This window comes from Phodopus roborovskii, unplaced genomic scaffold, assembly GCF_943737965.1.
Source record: "Phodopus roborovskii unplaced genomic scaffold, PHOROB, whole genome shotgun sequence".
In the NCBI taxonomy this organism is placed as follows: domain Eukaryota; kingdom Metazoa; phylum Chordata; class Mammalia; order Rodentia; family Cricetidae; genus Phodopus; species Phodopus roborovskii.
The window spans coordinates 52,926-68,321 of NW_026125640.1; the positions used below are offsets into that span (position 1 = coordinate 52,926).

Here is a 15,396-nt window from a genome sequence, read left to right on the forward strand (position 1 = left end):
ATCAAAAACACTGATGACTGTTTATGTTGGAGAGGATGTGGAGAAAGCAATCCTCCACTGCTGGTGAGAGTGTAAACTTGTACTGGTACTGTGGAAATCAGTATGGTGATTTCTCAGAAAATTAAGAAACAACCTATCCCAAGACCCTGCAATACCACTGTTGGGCATATACCCAAAGGAGGCACATTCACACCACAAGGACATTTGCTCAACTATCTTCATAGCAACATTATTTCTAATAGCTAGAACTTGTAAACAACCCAGATGCCCCTCAACTGAAGGGTGGATAAAGAAAATGTGGTGATTTATACAATGGAGTACTGTTCAGAGGTAAGAAACAATGACATCCTAAAATTCGCAAGCAAACGGACAGAATAGAAAAAAAACATCTTGAGTGGGGCAACCCAAAATCAGAAAGACAACTATAATATGTACTCACTCATAGAGTACCAGACATAAAGTAAAAGATACCCAGCCTACAATCCACAACCCCAGAGAAGCTCTCCCAGAAACAGATGGAAGCAGATGCAGAAACCCACAACTAACCATTGGGCCAAGCTCCTGGAGTACAATCAAAGTGAGAGAGGAGTAAATATGAACAAAGGAGTCAAGACCACGATGGGGAAACCCACAGAATCAGCTGACCTGAGCTAGTGGGAGATCACTGACTCGGTCTGACAACTTGGGAACCTGAATAAGATTGAACTGGTCTCCCTGAACACAGGTTTGTTTTGAACTCACAGAAAAATCCACCTTCCTAGAGGCAGAGGAAGAGGTTGGTATCAATAGTCTCAGCAGACTTTTGTTTTCATTATATTTTAGGCACAAAACATTGATGTGCACTAGGCATAAGGTTTGATGGAGAGGAGGCCTAGGCAAAACCAAATTCTTTCTGCACTACAGAATTTTGATTAGTCAGAAGGAGACAAAAAAAAAAAAAAAAAAAAAAAAAAAAAAAAAAGAAAGAAAGAAAGAAAGAAAGAAAGAAAGAAGAGAAAAAGAGGGGAGTGTAAGTGGGGAGGAGGAGGAGAAGGAATAGTGCAGGGTACTCTATCTCTTGGAAGGAACCTAGTAATAATATTTCCGGTCCTGACAAGGATCTGTGAGTCCCCCTTCTCTGTGTTTATCTCTTGTGATTGAAGATCCAAACATAACCACGTGTTTCCAGGAAGAGAGAAAAAAGCAAATCTTCACTACTCTCCTCTGTTTCCATGGAGAATAAATTGATAGCCCACACTTCTCCGTGGATCCACCTCCTTTTTGACCCAGTCTCTCCTGTGCACCCTGGAGAGGTCTCTTTTCCTGTCATCATTATTTATTTCTGGGTTTTCTCACCTTCAGTCGCCTCTCCAATGACACCCCATCTTGGAAAATGGCCTATTGTCCTATTCCCTGAGAGCTGGAACTGAACCAGAGGTACATTCAGTTGTCCTTACTATACCATCCTCTCCTGTTCTCTTAGCATTCCTGGAGTCACACTGAACTCCAAAACCAGTTTCTATGCCCAGGCCAATTCCCTGGTAAGATGATTCATGTTGGTTTGCATCACCAGATCTCACCTATGGAAGGATGAGAGACTGTTGTGTTCACTTTCCAAGGCGCCTATGAGCTTGAGCTGCAGTAATAACTCCAACCGGGAATTGTTTCACAGAGCTATTAGCTTACTTTGTCTTGAGGCAGGAACTGGAAACAGGGCTTTTAGTAGGACAGATATGTCAGCTTTACTGCTGATCTACACTTCTACTTAACATTGGTGGCTTTATTATTTACCCACACAAAATGGTTTATGGTGAAAGACCTTTTTTTTTTTCTTTCTAGATTCCAATTAAGTACTGACTCTTAAGAAATGTGTGTATTATTCTAAGACGAGGAAGAAAACGTTTGCCAGTGTTGGGCTTTTGATTATTATCTTAATTTTTAACAGAAATCTGATGACAGTATAGTCACTGACAAGGAGTAGTGGGAGAGACAACGATGACTGGGAAGTTAAACATAGCAAGCTACCTCAGACAGTCAGACTAGTTTCTGCTGTGCCCACTTATATCTCTAAGAAAAATTCACATTTCCCTTTGAAAATTGGTAAGCTTTATAAGAGGGAGGTGAAAAATACCAGAGGAAAAAAATGAATAGAAATTTGAAAACATTGATCAATACACCAACTCACAATAAGAGATTTCTCTCAGAAGACTGGAACTGCTACTGGCTAGTGTTGCTCAGACTTGATTTACAAACAAGTGGCCCCACTGAGAAGAGCAGAGTCTTCTTTAGGCCATTAAGGAATCAGGGTAGAGAAGAGGTACCCAACAAAACTCCAAACTAGTCAAATTCTACTGGGCTTAGCAGGGGGCAAACCTGTTCCTGTTTTTTTTTGTTTTTTGTTTTTTTTATAACAGTATTACAAAACACATTTTTGTTTTTGGTTGTGAGCCTAGCCTTTAACGGCTGAGCCATCTCTCCAGCCCTACAAAACACATTTTTAAAAGTCTTTTCAAGACAGAGTTTCTTCTTTGTCGCTTTGTAGACCAGGCTGGCCTCAAATTCACAGCCTCTGCCTCCTGAGTACTGGGATTAAAGGTGCACATCATCAGCACCCGGCTCACAGTTTTAAAAAGAGTATTTATCTCTTTTATGTACATTGTGTGTCTGTGTGAATTTATGTGCACCGCATGCCGGTAGGTGCCCAGGGAAATCAGAGGGTACTGGATTCTCTGGAACTGGAATTACAGGCCTTCGTGAATCATCTGATCTGGGTGCCACAGCCAAACCAGGATTCTCTGAAAGATCAGTTGTTGTGGAATATTACTTTAACTGGGCAAAGATATTACATTTGTTTATGCTGCATTTGTTTAATGACGTAAAGATGTGTGTTTAATTATGCAAAGCTGTGTTTCATTTTGTTTCACCTTGCCAGCCTAAGGCACCTGACTGGTCTAATAAACAGCAAAATGGCCAATAGTTAGGCAGAGAAAGGATAGGCAGGGCTGGCAGTCAGAGAGAATAAGTAGCAGAAGACATCTAGGCAATGGAGAGGATGAGAGTAGAAGAAAGTAGAGAATAAAGAGAAATAGAGGGACAAGCTAAGAAGCCACCAGACAGAGAAGTACTAAAAGGAAAAATATACAGAAGGAAAGAAGAGTAAAAAGTCCCAAGGCAAAAGTAGACAAACAGGTTAATTTACAAGAAACAAGCCAAAGGTATCCCCAGCATCCATAATAAGTCACTTTGTCATGATTTGAAAGATGGTTGTTGGTCCAAAAGAAAAAGCCTGGTGTAAGCAGTTAAGTGTTCTTAAACACTGAAGTATCTCTTCAGTCCCAATTTGGTTTCTTCTGATTCACCCTCCAGATCCTGGAAACAGGTGTGTACTACTTGTCTGGAATACAGATCATGGTTGCAGATGTGCACTACCTGCCTGGGATACAGACCCTGGTTACATGTGGGTATTACATGCCTGGGATACAGACCTTGGTTACAGGTGTGTACTCCCTTCCTGGGATACAGATCCTAGATACATGTGTGTACTACCTGCCTGGGTTACAGATCCTGAATACAGATCTTGGATAGATCCTTCCTGGGATACAGTTCCTGGATGCAAGTGTGTACTATCTGCCTGGGATACAGATCCTGGTTACAGTTGTGTACTACCTGACTGGGATACAGATCCTGCACTACCTGGCTGATATACAGATCCTGGATACTGGTGTGTACTCTCTGGCTGGAATACAAATCATGGTTATAGGTGTGTACCCCTGCCTGAGGTACAGATACTGGATACAGGTATGTAACGCCTCCCTCGGAAACAGATCCTGGATACATGTGTGTACTACCTGCTTGGGATACAGATCCTGGATACAGGTGTGTACCCCCTGCCTGAGGTACAAATCCTGGATATAGGTGTGTACTACCTGCCTGGGATACAGTTCCAGGACTACTTGCCTGGGGTACAGATCCTGGTTATATGTATGTTTCCCCTACCAGAGGTACATATATTCTGGATACAGGTGTGTATTACCTGCCTGGGATACAGATCTTGGACTACCTGCCTTGAATACAGATCCCTGATATAGGCGTGTACCATCTGCCTGAGATACATATTCTGGCTACAGGTGTGTGCTACCTGCCTGGATACAGGTATGCATTACTTGCCTATCTCTATGAAAGGGATTTCAATTGCTCTGTTAGTTTTTTTTATTTGGTTTTTCAAGAAATGGTTTCTCTGTGTAACTGCTCTGGCTATCCTTTACTCTGTAGAAGAGGCTGGCTTTGAACTTTGGGCTCTACTTGCCTTTGCCTCCCGAGTGCTGGGAGGCATGTGCCAACATTGCTTGTCTTGCTCTGTTAGTTTTAAGGGATAAACTTTGTTAGTGGAATCACAGATGAGTCATTAAATACCCTGAGAACCAAAGTGGTTCACCTTTTTTCTTTGATAGTTATTTAATTTTTTTCTCCAGGGACTAATGTATCATTTAAATGTCCGTAGTGTTATATCTCCTACATAAACTTTCAAAAAGTATTCAATATCAGAGAAAGTCTATAAAGTCATAAAATGTGGTATTTTGTCATAGGAGAATTGTCACTACATTTTTAAAATCTGTTTTTCAATTTACAATACCAACCACAGTTTCCCTCAATCCTCTCCTCCTGTTCCTTCCCCAACCTCCCTTCTATAGCCCCCATCCACTCATCCTCTGTCTCCATTTAGATGGGGGCAGGCATCCCATGGGGATCAACAAAGCATGGCATATCAAGCTGAGGCAGGACCAACCTCCTCCCTGCTGCATTAAGTCTGAACAAGACCTTTCACAATAGGGAATAAGTTTCAAAGAGCCAGCTCATGCATCAGGGACAGGTCCTGGTCCCACTGCTAGGGACCCCACAAACAGACCAAGTTACATAACTGTCACCCACATCCAGAGGACCTATGTGGGTCCCATGCCATCTCTCTAGCTGTTCATCCAGAGTTCACGAGCTCCCACAAGCTCTGGCAAGCTGTCTCTGTGGGTTTCCCTATAATGATGGTGAACACCCTTGCTCAATTAATCCCTCTTCCCTCTCTTAAACCTTCAATGAAATTAACCAGTATGGATAAAGTCAGTGACAGAGATGTTTAAAACTCATTTCTTCCCCTCACAATGAATTCTAAATGTTCTTAATATCAGGCAATTCAACCTAAATGAAGCTTAAGTCAGGCAAATTTTCTCTACCTAACTGACAAAAAAAGAAATACATATTCCAAAAAGACAGTTCACAAATCCCTAAGAAGTTTACAGCTGGGTGTCATTTCTTACCCCACATAGTTTTTCACAGATGCAAAAATATATTGATAGGCCATTTTTTTTAGAGATAAGGTCTTATTTTGTAACCCTTGCTGACCTAGAACTTGTTATGTAGACCAGGCTGGGTTCAAACTCAGAGAAATCTACCTGTCTTTGTCTTTTGGATGCTGGCATTAAAGATGTGCACTACTACTATGCCTGACTTTAACCACCATTATTTTAATATCTTTCACCCCCCAGATAAGCAATGGATTTATTACAGCTTAAAATATGGATATGGGCAGAAAGTCATCAGAATTATTTCTTTATTTCCTTTTGCATTTGTTACAAAGGAGTTGTTTTTAATTGGTAGTTCTTAAAATTCTCTTCATTTTGGTGATTTCTTGTGTGAGATACCTGGGTTTAGAACTTAAAGCATTTCTCATCATACCTATGAATAGTTACGCATCCATGATAGGATACAGGTCTGGGCATTACAGCTACCTTTGAGATAATACTTGTCTCAGGATCGTAACAGAGAACAGTATCTGTAACATCACCATTTTCCCGTCTTCCACCCAGGATATAGATCTTTCCATTACATATGGACATACTGCAATTGTCCTGTTGAGAGAATGTATTTTGTACGTGCATCCAATAGTCTTCAACTGGGTCATAACAATACACGGCCTTGGTCAGACCACCAGCAACGTAGATCATGTTGTTCAGAGAGACAGCTGCTATGCACCTCTTGGCAACTGGTATAGCTGCACAAAGCAGCCAACTATTGATTTCTGGGTCATAAACCTGAACCTTATTAGAACAGGTATTATCGTCAGGTCCTCCGCCAATTACAAATAATTTTCCTATACAGCTGGTAACGGCGGGAGAACTCACTGCTTCCTTAAGTGGTGCAACTTCTGTCCAACGATTTGAAAATGAATCATAGCATTCTACGCTGTTAAGTCTGTTTTGTCCATCGTAGCCTCCGACAACATACACTTTACCCAGAAGGACTGCCATTTTGTGGCGCCATCTGCCTTTATTTAGAGGAGCAACTCTGATCCAGATATTTAGCTGCGAGTAATAAATCCAAACATCACGGCTGTTGATTCTCCCACCTGAAACAAGAATATCATTCTTCAGGGCACAGACGGCATACTCTGATTTGGTAAATTCTGGAAGCTTGGCCAACGATTTCCATTCTCCTGTCACTGGATCATAACACTCAGTATATGGAAGGTTAAATCCTCCAGGTCTTTCATAGCCTCCAACCACAACGATCACCTCTGAGTAGCCAGTTGACCTGCGTGGCCTAGTTCTCGGGGACATCAGTTCATTGCCAAGTATGTGGTACCGTCTTGCTTCATGCAGCAACTGATGACACTCAGGGGAATTCTGGATCAGGTGGTTCACCTCCACTGTGTGAATAAAGTAATTAGGATTTAAGAGAGGGAGCCTGACGTGGGTGAGGAGGTCATGTAATAGCAGCTTTCGATGTTCAACAGCTCCATGGACCCAGCGCATGACAGCCTCAAACACCATCTCTTCTTTAGTAACAATAAGTTCATCATTGCAGATATAATCAATAAGTTCATTTTTGTCAAGCTCAAGAAATTCTTCATGCTGGGTCACATCTTCAAAAGCCTGCAATGCAAAGGTATGGCATTTTGCAGAGAGTGTTTTGAGTGAGTGGGTGTTGGCAAAGCGCTGGATTCCTAGGCAATTGCAAGGGTCAAGTTGCTCCTCTAAGAAATTGGCACACACATCACAGAGAACATCAATCTGAAAGAGGCTGGAGGCTTCGAATAGGTTTTGGACATTGTCTGTTGTGATCTTCACCTTTCCAGTATATACATACTGCAAAATACACTCCATAGCGTCAGCAAAAACGCCATTGATCTCAATCTGCATTTCTCTGCTCTCCCTGTGGTCATTACAGAACATGGCTCTGAAGTAGCTGCTGCAGGCAGAAAGGACTGCTCGATGACAAGGAAATTCCTGTCCTTCCACACATATGATGACATCTGTGAATAATTTCTTGTCTCGGAAGTCACTAAATAGCTGGAGTATGTTCTCAGCATGAGATGATCCTGAAGAGAAGTTGAAATATTCACGACCTTTGAGATATTTGGGGTTCATTTCAAAATCTTTAGTCTTAGCGTCTGGGGAATCACTCACTCCGAGCTCCTCTCGGTTCTAGTCTGAGGCCGTTCCGAGGCCGTTCCAGCATTAGAACCATTATTACATCACTTGACTATGTAATTGTCGAACAATGGCTCCTAGAGAATCTTGACGTGGCTTCTCAGCTTTTGCTTGACCAAGGCCCCAGGCAAAAATACTTGCGTTATTTACATTTCCACACCACCTGGTCCTGCCTGCAGTCCCCAATCTGAACAGTCTTCACCGCGGGTGTCTCGGGCTTGGGGGCGGGACCAGTGGGAAATAAATTAAGAAGCAGAGCAGGTAGCAAAGAAGGAAGCAGGCAAACCGGCGCCCCGCGCCCCCTCCCAGGACCGAAAGATGTCTTTATCAGCCCCAGAGTGAAGCTTTCACGTTAGTGTGCAATGGCACTTGGTGAGAGGACTGTCCCATCCCTGGTCTTCATCACAACTTTAGCCCAGAATTCTTCGTTTGAAAGACTGTTGATAGACTTCTCTCATCCTTGTGTCCCATAGGGATTTCCAACTGTTGTTGACCTGAATCTACACTCAGTGGATCCTTCTGGCCTTGTGTTTAAACAACATTGCCTGCACCATGCACACACTTCTTCCTGATTCCTTCCCATTTCCCAGGTGTTGTGTCTCATTCTCGCACAGTACGCGTGGCAGACAGTAACACTGTCGCTTAGCTCTTCACTGTGGGAAAGGCTATGCTCATTTTTCTCACACTTTTATTTAGGATTTCAGAGTTGTGCCCTTGTTTCTGAATGCCCATTACGTTCTTCTTAGTGCTGGCTAGCTTTTGCTATCTAGGGCTGAGATGAGGTCAAGGTGGGGGAAGAAAAGGGAGCTCCAGAGAATTGCCACGGTGGCACACTCCATTATCAGCTCTCTTTCCTTTCTGGAAAGCCTGCGTACCCCTTTGTGCTCCACTTTAGAGCCTGAAGCCTAAGCAAACCCTCTGTTAAGGCAACCCTGACCATATCACCTGGCCTCTGTACCACTTACCTATTGAGAACTGCCCTAGGAAGCCCACTGAGCCCTGGGTAGGAAAGGCCCTGAGTTTCCAGAGCAGGGGTAGAGAAAACATGGGATATTTCAGTAATCCTTGGGGCTGGAGAGATGGCTCGATGGTTTTGAGCAGTTGTTCCTCTTGCAGAGGACCTGGGTTTGATTCCCAGAACCCACACGGTGGTTCACAAACATCCATAATGCCAGTTCTAGGGGACCTGACACCTCCCAGGGCAGCAGGCCTGCATGTAGTACAAATAGATAGATGCACACACAACATTCACATCTATAAAATATGGTAAACCTAATTTTTAAAAAAGTTCCAATGTTACATCTCAAAGGGTGAACAAGGGACCATACAAGAGGTAAAAGGTACATTTCTCCCACTCCCTTTTATTGAAAATAGATTCTTTCCTCTTACAATATATCCAGATTACAGTTCCCTCCCCTCTCTACTCCTCCCAGCTGCTCCTCAACTCCTCTCCCCTCCAAATCCACTTTCTGCCTCTCATTAGTTGAATGGACCCTTACCAGTGCTTATATCTCTAAAGCAGTTGTTTTCAACCTGTGGGTTTTGATCCCTTTGTTTGTGGGAGTCGAATGGCCTTTTCACAGGGGTCACATAAGTCCATTCTGCATATCAGATATTTACATTATGATTCATAACAGTTGAAAAAGTTAGGAAATAGCAATGAATATAATTTTATTGTATGGGGGTCAGCACAACATGAGGAACTGTATTAGAGGTTGGAAGCATTAGGAAGGTTGAGAATAGCTGTTAAAGTAAATACCTCTCCTTGCTTCAGAGTACAACTATAGGTCCTTAGGGATGGGTGGGGCCTCATAAGTCCCACCTCCTAGCAACTGTTACTCTTCAGAGAGTAGAAGGGGTTGCTCACAGACTCCTAATCACTCCTCAACAAAATGTTGAGGGGCCAATCCATATGTAGGTAATTACAACTGAATTTACTCCACACGAATACATCTTTTCCTCCATCTCATGTTTTTTTCTGCTCCCTCATCCATAATTTCTGGACCCATGGTGGGTGTGAAATGATATCCTATTTAGGAGTGAGCATTCAATAGCCCCTTCCTTATTCACAATACTTTGTGCTCCAAGTTAATGTTCGTTACAGTAATTGCCTGCTGCAATAAGAAGATTCTCTGAGCAAACCTGAAAGCAGCTATGATTTATGAGCATAAGCATAAATACATAGAAGGCAATTTGTCTTGATATTATTTTTATTTGAGCAAAGGGCTTACCTTTAAAGATACAAAAATTTATCATTTTCAAAAAAGATATATTAGTTTTATTTGTGTGTTTATGTGTAAGCCTGTCTGAGTTTAAGTGCACCACATGTGTAGAAGAAGGCATTAGGACCCTTGGAACTGGAGCTATAGGTGGTCCTGAGCAACCATGTGGATTTGGAGACTAAACTAGGGTATATCAAGTGGTCTTAACTGCTGAACCATTTACCCATCTACAAATTTATCATTTTAATATATGCCTCACTTAATATTTTTCCTAAAATATGGTATAGAAAAGTGGACATGATAATTATTCCAGAGGAGCTCTCACTATGAAGAAATGAATAGAAGAATGATTCCCAATCATGTTTTACCTGTTCTCCTATCCTTGAGACATTTTTACCTTCTTATTACAATTGGGTTGGGGCATAAAGTTTCTAAAAATGTTTCATAGTGCTGGGCATAGTGGCTCATGCCTTTAATCCCAGCACTCAGGAGGCAGAGGAGGCGGATGAAGGTTAATAGTAGAGTACTTGCCTAGTTTGTGTAAGGCACCAACTTCATTGTATAGTAGTATTAAACAATAATGGAAGAGATAAACCAGAAAGCTTCCTCAAACACGTGGATATGATGAATATTTAAAGACAGGGAAATATGAATTACACACATTTGATGAGCACACACATATACCTATTAGGAACCATTGCACTGCATTCCAATAGAATATGCAGTATTATTACTTGTGTAGTAAAATAAATTGTGGACGATATAAAAAGAAATCTTTTTTAAGGAGCCAAGTTTGATGGGGCAAACCTGTCATGGCACTTGGGATGCTCAGGTTGGAGGGAGGGCATTTTAAAGATATCCTGGGCTAAATATAAGACACTTGGTTTCAGAAAAAAAGTTAAGCAAACTGAAAACAAACATGTCTGCTTTAGAAATTTAGCAATGTGAGAATATTGCATTTTTGTGCATCAGAAGCTATTCATTTCTCAGAAAGCCAAGAAAAAAAATCAATCAAGTTTTAAAAAAGTAAAAACTCCATTTAGACTCCTGGAATCCAGTTGTAGAGTGGGAGGAGAGATGAGTAAAGGGGGTCAAGACCATGTTGGGGAAACCCACAGAAACAGCTGACCTGAACAACTGGGAGCTCATGGACCCCAGTCGTAAAGCTAGGGAGCCAGCATTGGACGGAATCAAGCACTCTGAGTGTAGGTGTTAGTTAGGAGGCCTGGGAAGTCTATGGGGCCTCTGGTAGTGGATGAGTATTTATCCCTAGTGTACAAATGGACTTTGGGAGCCCATTCCCCATGGAGGACTACTCTCTCAGCCTAGATGCATAGAGCAGGACCTAGGCTTTCTCCCAAATGACTTAACAGACTTTGATGATCACCCATGGAAGGCCTCACCCTCCCTGGGGAGTGGTTGGGAGGGTGGGATGGGGCAGTCGGTGGGGGCCCATGGGAGGAAGGGAGGAGAGGGAACTGTGATTGATATGTAAAATAAGATTGTTTCTAATTTAAATAAAATTTATATTAAAAAACTCCATTCAGTTTATCAAGTAAAGATTTTTTTTTTCCTTTTAAAAATGTTTTTTTTTTTTTTTTTTTTTTTTGCTCTTGCTCTCCACTGTTAATGGCGGGCGGCTGCTGCTGAGCAGGACACAGATAACCACTGCCCACCCTGCGGACGTCTCCGCTGGTCACCTGTGTCGGAGCTGTTCTGTCGTGTCTGTAGTGCCGCCTAATCGCTCGCAGACGGGCTGGCTCCGGTGGTGGGGGGTCAACCAGTTCAGCAACAAGTACATCCAGCAGACCAAGCGCGCCATTAACCTGTACCCTACTTACCAATTATACTGTTGAAGGGGTTCTGATTGTACATGAGCACCGGCTACCCCATGTGTTACTGCTACAGCTGTGAACAACTTTCTTCAAATTAGCTGGTGGTGAACTTAATCCAGGAGAAGATGAAGTTGAAGGACTAAAACGCTTAATGACAGAGATACTGGGTCGTCAAGCTGGAGTCCTACAAGACTGGGTCATCGATGACTGCATTGGTAACTGGTGGAGACCAAATTTTGAACCTCCTCAGTATTCATATATTCCCGCACATATTACAAAGCCGAAGGAACATAAGTTGTTTTTGGTTCAGCTTCAAGAAAAAGCCTTGTTTGCAGTCCGGAAAAATTATAAGCTGGTAGCTGCACCATTGTTTGAATTGCATGACAATGCACCAGGATACAGACCCATCATTTCTAGTCTTCCTCAGCTGTTGAGCAGGTTCAATTTTATATACAACTGAATCCATGCACAGAAGAAATGAAGCCGTCTCTGTGAGCACAGCTAACACGTAGAAGAATTGTAGAGAATTGTTGGTTTTCTCTTGTTCCCTAAATTGTCACCTCTTTTTTATTTGAAGAGTAAATTAATATGAACTGGATAGTGGTGTAAACATGTGACAGTGCTCATTAATTGTTTGTTCTACTCATACATTTTTGTACAACATTAAAAAAGGTGAACTTCCAAAAAAAATGTGTGGTTTTTTTTTTTTTAAATTGGTTCGAGATAGGACCTTTCTATTTCAAACTTGGCTTGCAAGGAACTTGCTATGTAGTCCAGGCTGGCCTCAAAATCATAGACATCTCCTGCCTCTGTCTCCAGAGCTAAAAATGTATTCCTTAAATAAATGTATTCTTTAAATTATTTTTGCATGGTTATCAATCCAAAAGGTTGTTTTTCTTCAAAATCTTTTCATAAGTCATATTTTGTCATATTTCATCTGCCATCATCCTCCCTTTTTCCCCTTCTCCCTCTGAGTATTCCCTGTCACTTCCACAATCGATCCCCCTTATACTGCCAGCTTTCTGTAATTGTTTGAAAGGGGTCTTCAGACATTTATGGTGGTTTTTGTCCCTTTGTAGTCATTAGTTCAAGACTCTACTCGCTGTTTTTTTGTTTTTGTTTTTTGTTTTGTCAGTAAGTACTTTTTTACTCAGTAACCCTTTTGTAAAAATTGTATTAAACTTTTTAGACTGTCTTTTTTTATTATTATTTTATTTTTATTTTTTGTATTAATCTTTTTTTTTAGATAGATCTTTCTATGTAGTCCTGGCTGTCCTGGAACAAACTCTGTAGACCAGGCTGGCCTTGAACTCACAGAGATCCACCTCCTCTGCCTCCTGACTACTAATATTAAAGGCATGCACCACCATACCCTATTAAACTTTATTTTTTGTAAATGCATACATGTGACTCTGTGTGTACATGTCTGCTGGTGCCTAAGGAGGCCAAAAAAATGAGTTGAATCTACTGGAGCTGGAGTCACAGGAGGGTGTAATCCACCCCAAAGTGCTCAGAATTCAATTTTCAATTTGAGGCTGGATACACCTGAAGCTACAATGTTAATTTGCCAGAGAAACCTTGATCTTAAAGGATGCCCCTCCCTGCCTCAGAACTAGGTAACACTATGATACAATATCCTGCAACATAACTTTTTATGGTGACATGTTCTTGAAGCAAAGTCGGTGTGATTACCAAAGGTAGAATGGCCTCCCTAAATGATTTCAGTGATTAAGGAAGGGATATGGCTTGGGTAGGCTGAAGAAGGCTGGATTTTCTAAGCCAAGGGAAACGTAGTGCTGTTACTGGGCTAATTCAGAAAGCAACAGAGAAAAGAGATCTTGAATCTCCAAGAATATAGGACCAGCTGTCACTCTGCTGGAGGAATGTGGGGTGTATGAATCTGGAGCTCCCTAAATTTAATTGATTGGAAAAATTTGAGGGAATGGGCATTGAGGGGTCTCTGGGGCCATAAAGACTAAAGCTTTATCCCAGAGGAGATAGTAGGGTAGCCCTTTACACAGTGGCCATTTGGCAATACCTTTGATGAATGGAATTGTGTTTTTAATAAAAATGGCCCAACAGGCCCCTGTACTAGAATGCTTAGTCATCAAGGAGTGGCACTATTTGAAATGATTAGAAGGGTTAGGAGGTGTGGACTTGCTGGAGGAAGTGTGTCACTGGGGGTGTGCTTTGAGGTTTCAGATGTCCACGCCAAGCCCAGAGTCTTGCTCTTTGCCTATGGATCAGGATGTAACTCTTAGCTACTGATGCAGCTCCATGTGTGTTGCTATTATTCCCACCATGATGATCATGCACTAACTCCAAATCTTTAGGCAAGCCCCCAGTTAAATTCTTGCTTTTTTCTCTTTTTAAAAATATTTATTTATTTATTATGTATACAGTGCTCTGTGTATACCTGCACACCTGAAGAGAGTATCAGATCCCATTATAGATGGTTGTGAACCATCATGTGGTTGTTGGGAATTGAAGTCAGGACTTCTGAAAGAGCAGCCATCTCTTAAGAGCCCTAAATACTTTCTTCTATGAGTTTGTTTGTCATAGTGTCTCTTCACAGAAATAGAACACTGACTGACTAGGACACGAGCTGGCACTAGGGACCAGGGTATTGCTGAGAAAGGCCTGGCTATGATTTTATTTGGAGGAATATGGAAGCCTTTGGGGCTTTGGACTAGTAAAGCAGTTGAATGCTTCAAGTGGGGTTTAAAAGGTTATTTTCACAGAGTTTGGACTATGTTAGAGATTTTGTGGACTTTTGAAGTTGAAGTGAGTGCATTTCTGCATTATGATATGGGTGTAAGCCTATGGGGGCCAAGAATGGAATGTGATGGTTGGAATAGGAATGGCTTCCCCATAGATTTGAATACTTAGGGAGTAGCACTGTTAGAAAGGATTAGGAGACACAGTCTTGTTAGAGTGAGTGTGCTATTGTTGGGTAGGTGCGGTCTTGTTGAAGGAAACTGTCACAAGGAGTAGGATTTGGGGTTTCAGAAGCCCAAACCAGGTCCCGTGGCTCTCTCTCTCTCTCTGTCTGATGCCCTCACATCTAGACATAGAACTCTCAGCTACCATGTCTGCCTGTGTGCTGCCGTGCTTCCCACCGTGAGGATAATGGACTAAGCCTCTGAACTGTAAGCCAGCCCCAAGAGTTGCTTACAATTTTTAAGTCCCAAAAGTTTATAAGAGTTACCATGGTCATGGTGTTTTTTTTTTAAATCTATCCTTTGTGTCTGTCACATCATGCCTCCTGATCTCACCCATCTCCCTCCCCAACCCAAAATAAAACAAAATAAAATTTAAGAGGAAAAACAGAAAAAAAAAAAAAAAAAAAAAAAAAAGGAAACGAAAAACCCCATCATCAAAGTTACAGTGTGACACAGTCACATAGTAAACCCCTTTATCCACATATTTTTACACGCAGGCACTTATCAGAATGAACCAAAGGTCTGGTTCAAGGCCCCTGGTTTCTGATGCACCATTGACATTAGGCCCTCACTGGGACTCTTCCTAGATATTCCGTCGATGCCTGATGTCATGGAGACCCTGCAGCCCTGGGTCCACAGGACTGACACCCTCCCCACCCCATGCCCAAGCAGATCACAGATGGGGTGGATGTTGGGGTGGATGAACTTATTTATACCCTGGTTCTGGGTCTGGGTAGTTTCAGTGTTGGTCTGCCTGCCAGCTCTTCCCTGTCCTCACCACCAGGGTGCGCTCTCCTGCATTGCTCTGGCTAGTTCACTCCTTGCAGCCATGAGCAAGGGGCGGGGCCAGTTCTCTCACTTTCATATCCTCGGAGTCTGATCTCCCACACCTACACCTTCAGGGCCAGTGAGAAAGCTGCTTGACTCCATTTTGAAG

At 42.2% G+C, this 15,396-nt stretch overlaps 1 protein-coding gene and 1 pseudogene across 1 annotated transcript; one reads left to right on the top strand and one right to left on the bottom strand.

Moving 5' to 3' along the window:
* Nucleotides 1–5,678: 5,678 nt before the first annotated feature.
* On the bottom strand, nucleotides 5,679–8,192 carry LOC127217111 (kelch-like protein 24). The gene is made up of 2 exons (XM_051177950.1): nucleotides 8,145–8,192; nucleotides 5,679–7,454 (listed from the first exon to the last, which is right to left on the bottom strand). The coding sequence occupies exons 1-2, from the start codon at nucleotides 8,190–8,192 to the stop codon at nucleotides 5,679–5,681; spliced, it is 1,824 nt and encodes a 607-aa protein (XP_051033907.1).
* Nucleotides 8,193–8,237: 45 nt separating this feature from the next.
* LOC127217112 (cleavage and polyadenylation specificity factor subunit 5-like) lies at nucleotides 8,238–12,207 on the top strand (annotated as a pseudogene).
* The last annotated feature ends 3,189 nt before the right edge of the window (nucleotides 12,208–15,396 follow it).

Bases quoted from the DNA above. Each gene is read 5' to 3' on its own strand.
- LOC127217111 (XM_051177950.1), bottom strand. From the start codon at position 8,192: ATGGGCATTCAGAAACAAGGGCACAACTCTGAAATCCTAAATAAAAGT. The intron at 7,455-8,144 runs GTGAGAAAAATG...GCCTCAGACTAG, and splicing joins CTGAAATCCTAAATAAAAGT to AACCGAGAGGAGCTCGGAGT.